The sequence below is a fragment of the Taudactylus pleione genome, unplaced genomic scaffold (genome assembly GCF_031769625.1).
Source record: "Taudactylus pleione unplaced genomic scaffold, aTauple2 ptg002735l, whole genome shotgun sequence".
In the NCBI taxonomy this organism is placed as follows: Eukaryota; Metazoa; Chordata; class Amphibia; order Anura; family Myobatrachidae; genus Taudactylus; species Taudactylus pleione.
In genome coordinates, this window is record NW_028287111.1 from 1 (window position 1) to 18,103 (window position 18,103).

Genomic DNA, 18,103 nt, shown 5'->3' on the forward strand with positions numbered 1-18,103 from the left:
CAGGTGGCCAGGCCTGTACTAGACTGTCTAGTATGTCAGAACACATTATATCTATAGTATATGAGATATACTCTCCTGTGATGTCACAGTAAAGTAAACTCCAGCACAAGCATAGTAAATGAATAAGACACACATGTCCGTGCCTGGGTTACCCATATTGTACATGGTACAAGCTGCGTGGCGATAGTAATGCCGTATATGAATACAATACAGAAAGACAATTGTTGTGGGATGTGGTCGGGGACACAAGCCACGCGGCTGAGATGGCCACCACGGCATAACATTATGTGCTATGGCACCATCAGAGGGAAATATTGGCATTATAGGCTTTATGCTGGCTGCATATGTAATGGTGTAGTATGTACGGTGTGTACAGCTGGCTGTGGTATCTGAGCATCATCTGGTGGCTGCACCCCCAAGGCTGTTACCTCCCAGTGCTGGGCACAGTGTAGGTAATGTGCAATGTTAAGAGGACGAGAGGCTGTATTGTAATTCCTACTTATAACTAGGTTGGGTATGAAATACCGGCAGCTCTCATCATTACAAGAGCGCAGCATCGCTAGACAGTCCCCTAGATGTCTGCACTGCTGCTCTATCACACCTCCATGGCACCGTGACACCAGCCCTCGGCTTGGTTCTCCAGGCGGGGCTTCAGGGGGAACCTAGCTAGAAGGCTCTTTGTACCCCGGACTGGAGCCGGAACTCAAGGGGACAGGTAAGGTGGATCCCCGTGGGGACCCGCATCTATTCGCAGTCTTGCCTCCAGTCTCAGGAGACAGACCAGAAGTGCTGATGTAGACACCGGTGCATCCAGGACTCCACTAGACCTCCAGGGCAATACATATACTAGCGCAGGGGACAAATTGCGGCCAGGGCCCCGGTGGTTGATGTCAGCATAGGGGAGACGACCCTCTTCCTGCAGCTCCTCCCCCGGCTCAGGGTGTCATTCCACTGCACTCTTGCCCCCCTTGAGCTGCTCCTCCCTCATCTGCCGCCCCCTCTTAGACTCTCGGTCTCCCTGTATGCCTCTACCAAGGGCCAGGCTGTACAGCGCTATATCCTACCAGACACTGCGGTCTGTGTAATTGATTTTAGTGCCCACTGCAGTAATATTGTATACTCTGCATTGTATGTGACTTGTGCTAGCGCTGCTGTCTGTCTCCTTTTATCCCCAAACTGTCAGCTTATACCTTTCCCTGTTTTCCATTATAACCCTGGCATACTGATGTATCCCCTCACATGTACCTCACATCTCCCTATATTTGTGAGGGCTATCACATACTATATATCGGTGTTGCGCACTACACTGTGCCATATTGCACATATATGTGGGTTGCTCACTGCATGTGCCAGATCGTGTGTTAGATTACTCTTGCAGCTATGTCTGGCAGAGGCAAGAATAACAAGCAGCCTGCTCCTCCCACTCTGGTGTCTTCAGAGGACCTCATTCAGGATGGTCTCTGTACATCTTGTTATACTGCTCCTGGCCCATCAACCCCTGTGTCCTCTCCTCAGGAACCCCCCAGGGTTACTTTTTCACAGGTGTTTGCAGAAATTAAGGACCACCTAGCAGTCCCTGTGGTAGCTCCCCCTATGGGATGGCCACAGCAGGTACTCCCTGCATATCCTTTGCCTCCCCCATGGGTAGATGCACTTTCTACCTCAGTGCAGAGTCTGGCGGATACCTCTACTGCCTTTCAACAAATGCTGCAAAAGGAGAGACCCTTACCTAGTAAACCCACTAAGCGTGCTTTGCTATCTTCCCAGCCCACCCAGCTATGAGATTCTGAATTATCATCTGGGGAGGCAGAAGACGCAGATCTCTCTCTCTGACTCCACCATCGGGAGAGGAGGAGCCCCCCTCCAAGTTAAATAAACCTGCACTTGTGAGAGCTGTAAAATCTATCCTTCAAATAGAAGAGGCAGAACCCACTTCTAAGGCAAAAGAGCCACTAGTTAAGCGACAGAAGGTAGTTTTGCCAGAGTTTTCTCACTCGGATCAGGTATCTGATCATATGAGTGAAACATGGAATATACCAAGGAAAATTTTTGAGTTGCTCAAATGCTTAACTTCCTTTTACCCTCTTCCAGATACTGATTGCACTAAATACGATGTTCTCCCTGCAGTAGACTCCCACGTGACATGTTTAGTTAAGAATGCTATGTTACCTGTCCATACTGCAACCTCCTTAAAGGAGACTACGGATTGAAGCTTGTCTGAAATCTACATACTCTCTTACAGGAGCTATTACTCGTCCTTCCAGGGCTACGGCCTGGGTGTCAAAAGCCATTGAGAGTTGGGCAGAGGCCCTAGAAGTTACATTTCCCTCTGATGCTTCGAGGGAACAGCTGTCCTACATATCTCACATTAGAGATGCAGCCTCCTATTCAGGTAAGCGGCTCTGGATACTGGTCTCCTGGCTTCCAAGGCATCTGCTACTATGGTAGCCCGCCGTATTGTTTGGCTTTGCTCATGGAAGGCAGATTTGGACTCTAAAAGGGCATTGGAGTCTCTGCCTTATTCTGGGGAGATCCTGTTTGGCCCAGAATTGGACAAGATTTTGACTGCCTTGGAAGCTTCCAAGATGGTGTCCTTGCCCTCTGCATGTACTACGAAGCCTCAAATGTCATCCTTTCGACCTCAAAGAAAAGCTAAAGGTCAGTCCTTTCCAAGGCAGTCGGCATCCACTAAGGCCTCCAAGCCTAGGACCAAACAGACCTGGGCTACTAGACGTCCACTTACCAAATCTGTGGACAAGCCTTCAGCCTGACGGGGCAGGCCTCTCACTTGGTTCTTCCAGGGTGGGAGGCTGACTTCTTCAATGCGCCCAGTTCTGGCATCAGACCATATCAGACGCCTGGGTAAAAGAAGTGGTCTCCAATGGATATGCCCTCTCATTCCTGAGGAGGCCCCCAGCAGTTCTTTTGCACAGGACCTCCATCGGACCAAGCAAAGCCCTGCTGCTCCAGGAGGCCATTCAGTCCTTAATGCTCTCAAGAGTAATAATTCCGGTCCCCCCCTTAAAGTGAGGGAAGGGCTATTATTCTACCCTTAGTTGAGAAGTCCAACGGGTCTCATCGGCCTATCCTCAACCTCAAGTCTCTAAACAAGTTTATCAGGGTGCCCAGGTTTCATATTGAAAACCTTCACTCTCTTGTCCTGGCGTTGGAGCCTAGAGATTTTATAGTGTCTCTGGACATTCAAGACTCTTACCTACATGTAACTATAGCGCCTTCTCATCAGCAGCATCTCCGGTCTGCTATACTGCAGCAACATTACCAATTTCAGGCTCTGGCATTTGGCCTTTCTACAGCCCCTCAGGTCTCTTACCAAGATTATGACATTGTCAAGGGATCAGACTGCTCCCATACTTGGACGATCTCTTGCTGTTGGCAAGCTCCCCAGAAATTTTTCACCCCTATTTACAGGTAACCATTGATTTTCTGCAAATGCAAGATTGGCTGATCAACTGGAAATCATCTTCCCTGGCATCTTCTCAAATAATGGTAAATCTGGGTGCCCTTCTGGACTCTCAAATTCAGAGAATCTTCCTAACAGCTAACAAAATCTCTGTATTACAGCACTGAGGGCCTGATTCAGACCCTCTCGCGAGCGCTATGCGTTCGCAAGCGCGTCGATGGTGGCCCAGTGCACATGCGCACGACGGAGCCGGCTCCGTCGTGCGCATGCACGAGACCCGGATAGCGACGGGCAAACCGTCGCTCCGGGTCTCGTACCAAAGGGGGCATGCTGTCGATGTTGAGTGACAGTACGTCCCCTTTGGTGGGCGGGCCGGGGGAGCGGCTGCCCAAACTGAGGTGTTCCCATGTGGGGGCCGCCTCCGTTTGGGGGCGGCCCCACTGACATCACGAGTGATGTCAGTGGGAGAGATTTTGGCTCTGTTAGAGCCGAAATCTCTTTGGGGCTTGCGACAACGAGACCCTACCACAAGGGTCTCGTCACAAGCCCGATGGTCGCGATGGTTTTGACCATCGTGACCATCTTCCTGGCCACTCACTATAGCTGTGGGTGGTCACCCACAGCTATGCGAGCGGCCAGGAGGCCGTTCTAAAAAAAAAAAAAGACCGGCCCTGATTCAGAGCTGGCGCTCGTTCAGAGCGTCCGGCTCTGAATCAGGCCCTGAGTGTGCAGACTACTCCACAGTCGAGAAGTGTCAATTCATACTGCAATGCAGACCTTGGGATCCATGGTGTCCACCTTTGACATGGTGGACAGTTCAGTTTCACTCCAAGCCCCTACAACACCGTATCCTCTCTAGGTGAAATGGGCTGCTCCATCTGCTCAGATCCTAGATGATGGGCATCTCCCTGGAAGTTTGCCTGTTCCTAGCCTGGTGGCTACAGACGTCCCACTGAAACAAGGGGCGACCCTTTTGGATCCCGGACTGGGCACTCCTCACCATGAATGCTAGCCTCTGAGGGTAGGGTGCAGAGACCAGCCAGCACTCCTTCCAAGGATGCTGTACTCCAGCAACCAATCAATGTCCTGGAATTCTGAGCCATCTACAGGGCCCTCACTCTGGCTCAGGATATTCTGCAGGTCAGTACAAGTACAATCCGACAATGCGACGGCAGTGGCCTACCTTAATCACCAAGGAGGCACTCGAAGTCAGGCAGAAATGGCAGAGGTGTCCCACATTCTAACATGGGCTGAACACCAGCCAACTCTGCAGTGATCATCCCAGGGATTTTAAATTGGGAAGCAGATTTCCTCAGCCATCACGATATGCATTCAGGGGAGTGGTCTCTACATCCAGAAGTCTTTCAGCTCCTGGTGGACAAATGGGGTCTACCAGATGTGGACCTCATTGCTTCATGACACAACCACAAACTTCCAGTGTATGGGGCCAGGACAAGGGACCCCAATGCGGCCTTCATGGACACATTATCTGTGAGGTGGACTTTCCATTTGGCGTACCTCTTCCCTCCAGTCTCCCTTCTTCTTCGGATTCTTCGGATGTTCAAACAGGAAGGGGGCATAGTCCTGTTGTTAGCTCCAGATTGGCCCAAATGCCATTGGTACTCCGATCTTCAAAGTCTCTCCATAGTCGTTCCTCTGTAACCTCCTCTATGACCAGACCTGTTGTCTCGGGTCCCTGCCTACATCCGGACCTGACCAGTGTGTCTTTAATGGCCTGGTCTTGAGACATCCCTCCTAAGGTCTAAAGGGTTTTCTAGCTCTGTGGTCCAGACCTTGCTCAGAGCACATAAACCGGCCTCTGCCAGGATTTATCACCGGGTATGGCATGCATATTTCCAGTGGTGTGCTACTAGAAACTATGGCCCTCAGGCAAGGATTCTAGAAACCCTAAAAACCTATCTTAAGCTGGATTGGTTCTCAGACTCCGCCTAGCATCTCTGAAAGTGCACGTCTCTGCTATGTCCATCTGGTTCCGACCTCCCTTTGTCCCTCCTCTGGCTCCATGGGATTTGTCAGTGGTTCTCCACACACTTCAGGAACCTCAATTCGAACCCCTGGAATCAGTAGATGTCAAATGGCTCACTGCGAAGACTCTGTTTCTTCTGGCTATAGCATCTGCCCATAGGGTATCGGATTTAGGGGCGCTTTCATGTCGCTCCCCCTTTCTAGTCTTTCATACAGACAATGCTGTTCTTATAACGTGCCCTGGTTTCTTCTGAAGGTGGTCTCTCATTTCTACCCTAATGTGGAAAATGTGGTTCCGGCCTTTCAATTACCAGATCTCTTGACAGGTGAGGCCTCTTTGGATGTGGTCCGTGCTCTGAAGAGTTACGTGGAATGTACTAGTTCCATCAGGAAATCGGAGTCCCTCTTTATCCTATATGAATTTCATAAGAAGGGATGGCCAGCTAACAAATAGACTCTGGCCAGATGGCTTCGCATGACTATCTCGCAGGCTTACACGCAGACTGGCCTACCTGTGCCAGCTACAACAGGGCATGACACATTTTTGTAACCTCTAGGAGTCATATTAAAAGTTTGGGAGCCAGACTATCGTCCATTACCAAAATATATGAAAGCTTGTATAGACCACCACATATGCCCTTTCAGTGCCCAGCAACCTCCCCACATGCCATCAAATCACCACACATGCCTCTTTAATGGTCATCAAATTCTGCAACATGCCCATACCAGCCCCTCTAATAGTGTGCCCAAAACTAATGCTTCCTGTATTAGTGCCCCCAATAGTAATTCCCCCAGTAGTAGAGCCCCCTGTAAGTGCCCCAGTAGTAAAGCCCCTCTAAAAGTTCCCCAGTAGTAAGCCCCCTGTAATAGTGCCCCCAGTAGTAAGCCCCCTGTAAAAGTGCCCCCAGTAGTAAGCCCCCTGTAATAGTGCCCCCAGTAGTAAGCCCCCTGTAATAGTGCCCCCAGTAGTAAGCCCCCTGTAATAGTGCCCCCAGTAGTAAGCCCCCTGTAAAAGTGCCCCCAGTAGTAAGCCCCCTGTAATAGTGCCCCCAGTAGTAAGCCCCCTGTAATAGTGCCCCCAGTAGTAAGCCCCCAGTAGTAAGCCCCCTGTAATAGTGCCCCCAGTAGTAAGCCCCCTGTAAAAGTGCCCCCAGTAGTAAGCCCCCTGTAATAGTGCCCCCAGTAGTAAACCCCCTGTAAAAGTGCCCCCAGTAGTAAGCCCCCTGTAATAGTGCCCCCAGTAGTAAGCCCCCTGTAAAAGTGCCCCCAGTAGTAAGCCCCCTGTAATAGTGCCCCCAGTAGTAAGCCCCCTGTAAAAGTGCCCCCAGTAGTAAGCCCCTTGTAATAGTGCCCCCAGTAGTAAGCCCCCTGTAAAAGTGCCCCCAGTAGTAAGCCCCCTGTAATAGTGCCCCCAGTAGTAAGCCCACTGTAAAAGTGCCCCCAGTAGTAAGCCCCCTGTAAAATATCCCCCTGTAAAAGTGCCCCCAGTAGTAAGCCACCTGTAATAGTGCCCCCAGTAGTAAGCCCCTTGTAAAATTGCCCCAGTAGTAAGCCCCCTGTAAAAATTCCTCCAGTAGTAAGTCCCCTGTAAAATTGCCCCTTGTAAAAGTGCCCTATTAGTAAGCCCCCTGTAAAAGTGCCACCTGAACACACACAAATAAAAAAATACTTCCATAAGGCTCGAACCTGCGTCCACTGCCGTCCACCGCTCGTAACTATCGGAGAGACGTCATGATGTCTCTTTCATAGTGCACGTGGGGGGAGCCAGACGCCGGAGCTCAGGAGTACCTCCTTGAACAACTGCTTTGGGACATCCCCATTGCCTACCTGAAAAGGAGAGTTATGGTAAAACTTACGCTTGTTAACTCTTCCTTCGAAGTCCATAAGGTCCACAGGCTACCTGCCCTGATGCATCTGGCTTCTATGGGTTTCTTTTCTTGGTCACTTGTTTCCTTCTCTGTGTGAGTGTGAGATTCTTCAGTGTACCAGTCTTCCTTCTCTCCTCTCCTGCCTTGGGCTTGTTAACTAAACTGAGTTGCCCTCAGGCTGTGGTTGGGGTTTAGGGGGAAGGACCGGCGCATCCTGGGACAGGAAAAAGCTTTTCTGTTGGTGTCCAGTCCTCCAAGCACTGCCTGCACCCTATTGTCTCCCTGTGGACATTGGCCCTCATTCAGAGCCGCTCGCAATTAGCGCTCGCTCGTTCAGAAAAAGGGGGTGGCTATTCAAATGAACCGTTCGCTCCTTGTGGTCTGTTGCCTCCATGTCTGAACGAGCGAACAAAACATGCGCTCGTTTATTTGAAAAATACGCCCCCTGCCCGCTCGCATCATATGTCATGTCCGCTATTTATTAGATTAATCGAGTACATCGAACAGCGTATGTACTGCTCGCTATTCTTGTGTTTTAATTATGCACACATAAAACTCCCGCTTTGACCTTTAAGCACGCCTGCGTTCGGATCTCCACTCCCCGTTTTCAAGCACCTTCCCCTGTTACCACCCACATACGCCTCCTCCTGTCACTCAAATTAGCAGGCACTCGCTATCTAGCGAACAAACAATTTTCCGCCGCACAGACTGGTTCGCGCATGCGTATTACAATCCGTACGCATGCGCAGTTGTGCAAACATCGCTCGGAGCGAACGAGCAGCCGCTAACGAGCGGCTCTGAATCAGGCCCATTATGTACTTTGAAGAAAGTGAGTTAACAAGAGTAAGTTTTGCCATAACTCTATTTTGCTCAACACATTTACGCATGCTACCCTGCGTCAGGAGTTCCTACTTTTTGCAAGTTCCTACTCTATGAATGATCTTTCATACACCACTAACTTGTAATTACATCTTCCTCGCCTCCCAGCTACAGAAGCTCATTGTGAAATTAAAACCTATCGCCACGCGGCTGGTACCATTTAACATATGGGTAACATCTAGCGCTGGCCTATTTTATTTTGTTTCAAAATTGTGCCTAAAGACCTGAATGCTGTCAGTCAAGCCGATATGAGGCCGTTTTGGGTACGGCTCACTAGCCTGTGCTTGTTTAGGCGTTAGCCTCTGGATCTGGGAGGTGAGCACATGTTACCAGCAGTGTAATGGTGTTTGATACATATACAATATAAATACTTGTAGGATCGGTTTGATACTGGGCTGTAAGCTTAAATGTTTTGCTGAAGTCCTTGTGCTTGGATTGCTAGATGTACCCAGGTTTGTAGTGGTGGCCCCAATGCCGACAACAATTGTCTTTATGTTTTGTATTAGAATAAACATGTAACCCCTGTGATAACTATAGCATAATATGTGACCGTTATACATTGTACCATGACACAACGGAACTTCCCCATTTGTTACTAATTTGGGGACCTGTAGTCTCTATTGGGAAAACTATCCCTGTTACAGGGAAACATTACTTTTATCATATATTTATTTTATTCCCAGCAGATGGATGTAACAGAAGGAAGATCTCAGAGGGATATCTCATCTTATCTACAGATGGTGACATAGAAGATCACAACATCACCCGAGATTCTCTAGGACAAACCCCTAACACCACAATTATACATCCAGCACCTCACAGTGCACATGTGTCATCTGATCCCTCTGATTATGGGGAATGTCCTCCTGATATCTCAGATAGTGGTACACCTATTACAGCTCTTACAGTAGATAAAATATTTTCCTGTTCTATAGATGCCCAACAGAACACAAAAGTCATTAATGACCAACCAACTAAGACCAGTGCAAAGCCCCATACATGCCCTGAGTGTGGGAAATGTTTCACCTATAAATCAGATCTTGTTGCACATCAGAGACGTCACACAGGTGAGAAACCATTTCCATGCTCCGAGTGTGGGAAATGTTTTACACATAAATCATATCTTGTTACACATCAAAGACGTCATACAAGTGAGAAACCGTTTCCATGCTCTGATTGTGGGAAATGTTTCAAAGACAAAACATATCTTGTTAGACATCAAAGATGTCACACGGGTGAGAAACCATTTCCATGCTCTGAGTGTGGGAAATGTTTCGTCTATAAATCAGATCTTGTTACACATCAGAGACGTCACACAGGTGAGAAACCATTTCCATGCTCTGAGTGTGGGAAATGTTTTACACAGAAATCAGATCTTGTTATACACCAAAGAATTCACACAGGTGAGAAACCATTTACATGCTCTGAGTGTGGGAAGTGTTTTACCAGAAAATCACTTCTTATTATACATCAGAGAAGTCACACAGGTGAGAAACCAATTTCATGCTCTGAGTGTGGAAAATGTTTTACAAGAAAATCAAGTTTACTTAGACATCAGAGACATCACACAAGTGAGAAACCATTTCCTTGCTCTGACTGTGGGAAATGTTTTACAAGATTTGATTTATGTGTAAGACATCAGAGAAATCACACAGGCGAGAAACCATTTCCATGCTCTGAGTGTGGGAAATGGTTTACACAGGAATCAGAACTTTTTATACATCAGAGAACTCACACAGGTGAGAAACCATTTCCATGCTCTGAGTGTGGGAAATGTTTTACACAGAAATCAGAACTTGTTATACATCAGAGAAGTCACACAGGTGAGAAACCATTTACATGCTCTGAGTGTAGGAAATGTTTTACCAGAAAATCAGTTCTTATTAAACATCAAATAATACATAAAAAAAATGAGCTGATAGACAAAAAACACAATACTCTAAGCAATTCAAATGCTTCAAATCTTTTGGCTAATCTATTGTGTTTTGAGGGTATGCAGTCGGAATGCCGATGGTCTAAATGCCGACCATCGGTATCCTGATTGCATAATCCCGGCAAGGGTCTAATGACAGGTGTCGAAATCCCGATGCCGGCGCCCGGCATACCAGACAAAGAGGAAAGCTGGGCATAGACAGCCACAGGGGGGGGTAGGTTAGGGGCTCCCGGGGGGGACTTAGGTTCCGGGAGGGTTAGGCTAGGGGAGGAGGAGGGGTTAGGCACCCCCGGGGGGAGATTAGGGTTAGGCATCCCCCCCCCGGAGATTTAGGGTTAGGCTGCGGGGAAGGGGGGGTTAGGTTTAGGCACTTAGAGGGAGGTTAGGCATTTGGGGGGAGGTTAGGGTCAGGCACCCCTAAGGGAGGGTTAGGTTAGCCATACTTACCTTAATAAATGATCAGGATCTGCATCCCTGCTGGGCTGCCACTGCTGGGATTAGAACCGATTACATACTGATTCCGTTTTGAGTACCAGCAATATCAGAATGGACAATACACAGTGCCATCAGTGGACAAACGTACTTTTTTTCACACAGCAATCAACCTTAATAAAAGGAAAGTATATATATATATATATATATATATATATATATTACACAGTCATGGACTACTGTAGGGAACAGGGAGGGAAAGATGTATTTTGTGTTGCTAATCAAAAGCAAGTAGTCCTCCGTCTCCTTGAACCTTAACCAAGAGAACCATGTGGAGACAAATTCCCAGTGTCAGTCCATCGTGGAGAACATCACATCTTCCATCTGATGTTATACGTATGTGATGTAATGAGTTGCTGTAATTGTCATTACCTGTGTGTGATGGGGATCAGTGAGGCATAGATTATAGTAGCACACTGCCTGTTATATACTCACACACACACAGTGCTATGTATGTCCTCTCATCACTCTGCATTTCATTCCACTGACCAATTGGCTCAGATATAGGCCTGTGTCTTATCAGCCATACTATATCTTATCATTCAGTCTTATGGGGCAGCTAACTGAGGGGGCAACTAACTGTGGTAATACACAAAGTGTATAATAACTAAGTGGGTTTTCTAAACCATTAAAAAAACAAACATTGATCACCATCTGTGACCAGGTAATTTCATAATTAAACTTGACATTCAGTTTTGTATTGTCCTACAAATATCAACTTTTAAGCCAAAATCAACATGTAATAAAAATAGCTTTTTCTTTTATCACTCCATGGTGTCTTCTCTAAGGCTATTACATCCATCACTCTCCCTGTATGTCACCCCTCTGTACACATTGCCTCCTCATTACTCTACTCCCCTCTTATATACACACACATGAGCTTTTTCCTATATCACTCCATGGTATCTTCTCTAAGGCTATTACATCCATCACTCTCCCTGTATGTCACCCCTCTGTACACATTGCCTCCTCATTACTCTACTCCCCTCTTATATACACACATGAGCTTTTTCCTATATCACTCCATGGTATCTTCTCTAAGGCTATTACATCCGTCACTCTCCCTGTATGTCACCCCTCTGTACACATTGCCTCCTCATTACTCTACTCCCCTCTTATATACACACATGAGCTTTTTCCTATATCACTCCATGGTATATTCTCTAAGGCTATTACATCCGTCACTCTCCCTGTATCTCACCCCTCTGTACACATTGCCTCCTCATTACACTACTCCCCTCTTATATACACACATGAGCTTTTTCCTATATCACTCCATGGTATATTCTCTAAGGCTATTACATCCATCACTCTCCCTGTATGTCACCCCTCTGTACACATTGCTTCCTATTACTCTACTCCCCTCTTATATACACACATGAGCTTTTTCCTATATCACTCCATGGTATCTTCTCTAAGGCTATTACATCCATCACTCTCCCTGTATGTCACCCCCTGTACACATTGCCACCTCATTACTCTACTCCCCTCTTATATACACACATGAGCTTTTTCCTATATCACTCCATGGTATCTTCTCTAAGGCTATTACATCCATCACTCTCCCTGTATCTCACCCCTCTGTACACATTGCCACCTCATTACTCTACTCCCCTCTTATATACACACATGAGCTTTTTCCTATATCACTCCATGGTATATTCTCTAAGGCTATTACATCCATCACTCTCCCTGTATGTCACCCCTCTGTACACATTGCCTCCTCATTACTCTACTCCCCTCTTATATACACACATGAGCTTTTTCCTATATCACTCCATGGTATCTTCTCTAAGGCTATTACATCCATCACTCTCCCTGTATGTCACCCCTCTGTACACATTGCCACCTCATTACTCTACTCCCCTCTTATATACACACATGAGCTTTTTCCTAAATCACTCCATGGTATCTTCTCTAAGGCAATTACATCCATCACTCTCCCTGTATGTCACCCCTCTGTACACATTGCCTCCTCATTACTCTACTCCCCTATTATATACACACATGAGCTTTTTCCTATATCACTCCATGGTATCTTCTCTAAGGCTATTACATCCATCACTCTCCCTGTATGTCACCCCTCTGTACACATTGCCACCTCATTACTCTACTCCCCTCTTATATACACACATGAGCTTTTTCCTATATCACTCCATGGTATCTTCTCTAAGGCTATTACACCCGTCACTCTCCCTGTATGTCACCCCTCTGTACACATTGCCTCCTCATTACTCTACTCCCCTCTTATATACCCACATGGGCTTTTTCCTATATCACTCCATGGTATCTTCTCTAAGGCTATTACATCCATCACTCTCCCTGTATATCACCCCTCTGTACACATTGCCTCCTCATTACTCTACACCCCTCTTATATACACACATGAGCTTTTTCCTATATCACTCTATGGTATCTTCTCTAAGGCTATTACATCCGTCACTCTCCCTGTATGTCACCCCTCTGTACACATTGCCTCCTCATTACTCTACTCCCCTCTTATATACAGACACATGAGCTTTTTCCTATATCACTCCATGGTATCTTCTCTAAGGCTATTACATCCATCACTCTCCCTGTATGTCACCCCTCTGTACACATTGCCACCTCATTACTCTACTCCCCTCTTATATACACACACATGAGCTTTTTCCTATATCACTCCATGGTATTTTCTCTAAGGCTATTACATCCGTCACTCTCCCTGTATCTCACCCCTCTGTACACATTGCCTCCTCATTACTCTACTCCCCTCTTATATACACACATGAGCTTTTTCCTATATCACTCCATGGTATCTTCTCTAAGGCTATTACATCCGTCACTCTCCCTGTATCTCACCCCTCTGTACACATTGCCTCCTCATTCCTCTACACCCCTCTTATATACACACATGAGCTTTTTCCTATATCACTCCATGGTATCTTCTCTAAGGCTATTACACCTGTCACTCTCCCTGTATCTCACCCCTCTGTACACATTGCCTCCTCATTACTCCCCTCTTATATACACACATGGGCTATTTCCTATATCACTCCATGGTATCTTCTCTAAGGCTATTACATCCATCACTCTCCCTGTATGTCACCCCTCTGTACACATTGCCTTCTCATTACTCTACTCCCCTCTTATATACACACATGAGCTTTTTCCTATATCACTCCATGGTATCTTCTCTAAGGCTATTACATCCATCACTCTCCCTGTATGTCACCCCTCTGTACACATTGCCTCCTCATTACTCTACTCCCAACTCTTATATACACACATGAGCTTTTTCCTATATCACTCCATGGTATCTTCTCTAAGGCTATTACACCTGTCACTCTCCCTGTAGCTCACCCCTCTGTACACATTGCCTCCTCTTTACTCTACTCCCCTCTTATATACACACATGGGCTATTTCCTATATCACTCCATGGTATCTTCTCTAAGGCTATTACATCCATCACTCTCCCTGTATCTCACTTCTCTGTACACATTGCATCCTCATTACTCTACTCCCCTCTTATATACACACATGAGCTTTCCTATATCACTCCATGGTATCTTCTCTATGACTATTACATCCATCACTCTCCCTGTATGTCACCCCTCTGTACACATTGCCACCTCATTACTCTACTCCCCTCTTATATACACACATGGGCTTTTTCCTATATCACTCTATGGTATCTTCTCTAAGGCTATTACATCCATCACTCTCCCTGTATCTCACTTCTCTGTACACATTGCCTCCTCATTACACTACTCCCCTCTTATATATACACACATGAGCTTTTTCCTATATCACTCCATGGTATCTTCTCTAAGGCTATTACATCCGTCACTCTCCCTGTATGTCACCCCTCTGTACACATTGCCTCCTCATTACTCTACACCCCTCTTATATACACACATGAGCTTTTTCCTATATCACTCCATGGTATCTTCTCTAAGGCTATTACATCCGTCACTCTCCCTGTATGTCACCCCTCTGTACACATTGCCTCCTCATTACTCTACACCCCTCTTATATACACACATGAGCTTTTTCCTATATCACTCCATGGTATCTTCTCTAAGGCTATTACATCCGTCACTCTCCCTGTATGTCACCCCTCTGTACACATTGCCTCCTCATTACTACTCTCATATATACACACATGAGCTTTATTGTTATCTATATACACTGACAAACATCCTTAACCTGTCACCATAAAAATCTTTCATACTCCTCCTACAACTATAATTATCTCTCTCTCCTGCTTCTATTAGCTGGTGACATATCTCCAAATCCAGGCCCCACTCATAACGGAATATAAATCCAGCAAACCTCATGCATATCAGGTTTCCTCCATCACCCTCCCAGTCACTATAATGTGCCTTATGGAATGTATGCTCTGTCTGCAACAAATTTGCATCCATCCATGACCTTTATCTCAAATAACCTCAACCTTCTGGCGATAACAGAAACATGGCTCACACAATCAGGCTCTCCCTCCGCTGCAGCACTGTCACACGGTGACCTACACGTCACACACATCTCCAGGCCTGGTAATAGTAAAGGAGGTTGGGTTGGAATATTACTGTCCCAATCTATCACATACACAGATCTCCCACAGGTACCATCACTCACATTTACATCATTTGTACATTCTATCATGACTGTCACCCCTTTCTCTCTGCGTATTGCTCTCTAATGCCCACCTGGGCCACCCTAACAATCTCTGGAACATATTTCTGCCTGGCTCCCTCACCCTCCTATCCTCAGACATCTCCACCATCATCATGGGTGATTTCAGTATCACTACTGACAGTCCACAATCACCTCATGCCTCCAGTCTATGCTCTGTAACCTCCTCTCTCGGTCTCTCCCAATCAGAGGTGTAACTAGGGTCTTCAGAGCCCAGGGCAAGTTTAAGATTGGCATCCCCCTCCCCACCATCACCACTACCATGTAGTAAAATACATAAAAAAATGAAAGTGGTCACATACCGGAAGGGGCGCGACAACATGACACGTCAGCCATATCTGTCACTCTGAGAACATTCCATTCCGTATGCAACTTACCTATATGGTGGTTTCTTACAATCTGGAACCTCTGAAGAAATGTATCCTCCCTGGGACGACAGTGCCTTTCAGTCAGTATTCACTATTCATGTAGGTCACACGACCAGATGATGTCTGTTTGTGTTGAAATATCAAAAAGATCATCACCATACAACAGTGGTTCAACCAGACTCGTTCCCCCTGTGTAACTTCCCTCCCAATGAAGCTCTCAGCCACACAATATGCCCCTGCGTCATCTCTCAGCACACCATCACGCACCCCCCTGCATCATCATCTCAGCACACCATCACCCACCCCCCTGCATCAACTCAGCACACCATCACCTCCCCTGCATCAACTGTCAGCACACCATCATCTCCCCTCGTCTCTCAGCACACCATCACCTCCCCCTATGTTGTCTCTCACACCATCACCTCCCCCCCACGTTGTCTCTCAGCACACCATCATCTCCCCCCTGCATCGTCTCTCAGCACACCATCACCTCCCCCCTGCAACATACCAGTCACACCACCTCCCCCCCTGCATTATCTCTCAGCACATCATCACCTCCTCCCCGCATCATCTCTGTCACACCATTATCTCTCCCCTGCATTGTCTCTCAGCACACAGACACATGCACTGACACAGATACATATACACACACACCTCTTTCACACAAATGCAGCCAGCCCCCTCCCTTCCCTGGCACCACACATGAAAATACTAACACACTTGGTGTCAGCCGAGTTTCTCCCCCCCCCCGCGGTAGCTTGGTCCCTACCGCCCCCCCCAATACACATGAGTGGTGATCTCCCACCCCCTTACCGTGCCAGCTTAGCCACCCCCAATACATATCTGTGGTGACTCGAGTGGAGATAGCCCCGGTGAAGGAATAATCACTCTTCACCAGGCGCAGGCAGCAACTCTCAGGTCAGGATAGAGAATGGGAAGACTATCCGAGAGGGGCTGTGAGCTTCCGCTGCGGACAACCCAGCAGACATGCTTGCCTGCTCATTAAAGTCAGTCAGGATGCAATGCTGGGGGTGGGTGGTGCGGGTACATTGCCCTGGCCGGTGGCTCCCCCTCTGCTGGGCCTACCATGGCGCCAAGGGCATGTGCCCCGCTCAACCTTACCCTAGTTACACCAATGCTCCCAACGGACTCCTCTACACATCAGGAGGGTCACTGCCTTGTTCTGCTAACACCAAGGAAGAACTAGAAGAGGTTGTCTGTCATTGATGCATTAGTGTTAGCTGTAACATGCATAGATTATATACAATCAGTGAGATATTAAAAGAAAGAGAATTAGAAATGTGAATACAGTATGAAGCGTGTGTAATAAGGAAAGTCTGAGCCGTACAGCCCTACCATTAATTACTCATATTTATGTTTATATATATGTGTCTTTCTCGCTTGTTATATATCGAGATAATAAATTCTTTATTCCAAATCCCTCAATATTGATGTTTTATTCTCTTTACTCTTATGTCTATTTATTTCACATTCATTGGTGATCCCAAAACAGATCTTTCATATTGAATAACTTTTTTTTTTTTAAATTTGAGTTTTGTTTTTTTGGGGGGGTTTTTTCAAAAAATTTTGACAACCAAAAAAAGAAATTATACATACAGGATATCGTGCCATTCTTTTCAGCATTAACAAATGAACCAAGTCTGAATCAGCAACTTGCAGAAATAAAATTATATGATACAACTCACTATAAAATTTCAATCACCGAATTCCACAAAAAGAACGTTCACAGGCATGAAGAAAAATAAAAAAATAAAAATTTATAAAATGAAAATAAATAAAGTAAAATAAAGCATATATACATATAAAAGATATGATCTGACCCCAGTGTGGCAAGGCCTTTCATTATTATCTCAAAATTCCAGCTATGGAGGCATATAAAATAACCCTCTGAACAGAATGGGAAATTTATTTTTGGGGATATATATCACTCCAGATTATGAAGCAAACACCAAGTCGTGGTTTCAAACTGCTTCATTATGTGTGCTTTGGTGTCGAGATCCAAGCTGTCAATGTATACACCTCATTTAGCATGAAAACGGATCACCCCTTTCTCAACATCAGGCAGGGGCAGAACTGTGGGAGACAATGGAGGCGCCTGCCGCCGGGCTCCAGCTCTGAAGGGGCACCTCCTCCATTGTCCACAACATATTCACCCCACTTAGGGCTGTAACTATGTACCCGGAGTGTACTGTCACGGCCGCCCAATACATGGCAGCCATTCCCAGCATCTGAGAAGCCACCATACACTAGAGGAGAGCTCCATGTCAGACCATCAGCTGCCACCTTCATCTATCTGTAGCCTGTCTGCATGCAAATTGCTACATTACAGTATAAGTGGCTGTGATATGGGGGGGCACCAAATTATAACTTGCCTCCGGGCGTCTGGGATGAATTTACGCCACTGACATCAGGTAAAGTGGCCCGTCTGTCGAAATATATGATTTGAAGCAGTGTATTTTT

General features: G+C 46.5%; 1 protein-coding gene across 1 annotated transcript; it reads left to right on the forward strand.

Annotated features, from left to right (window-relative positions):
* Positions 1 to 3,429: 3,429 nt before the first annotated feature.
* LOC148431173 (uncharacterized) lies at positions 3,430 to 10,285 on the forward strand (the record flags this gene model as incomplete). Its single annotated transcript, XM_088466243.1, has 3 exons — positions 3,430 to 3,507; positions 5,664 to 5,781; positions 8,838 to 10,285. Coding segments are annotated over 3 exons (1,554 nt in total), but the record flags the coding sequence as incomplete, so codon positions are not given.
* Between the last annotated feature and the right edge of the window lie 7,818 nt (positions 10,286 to 18,103).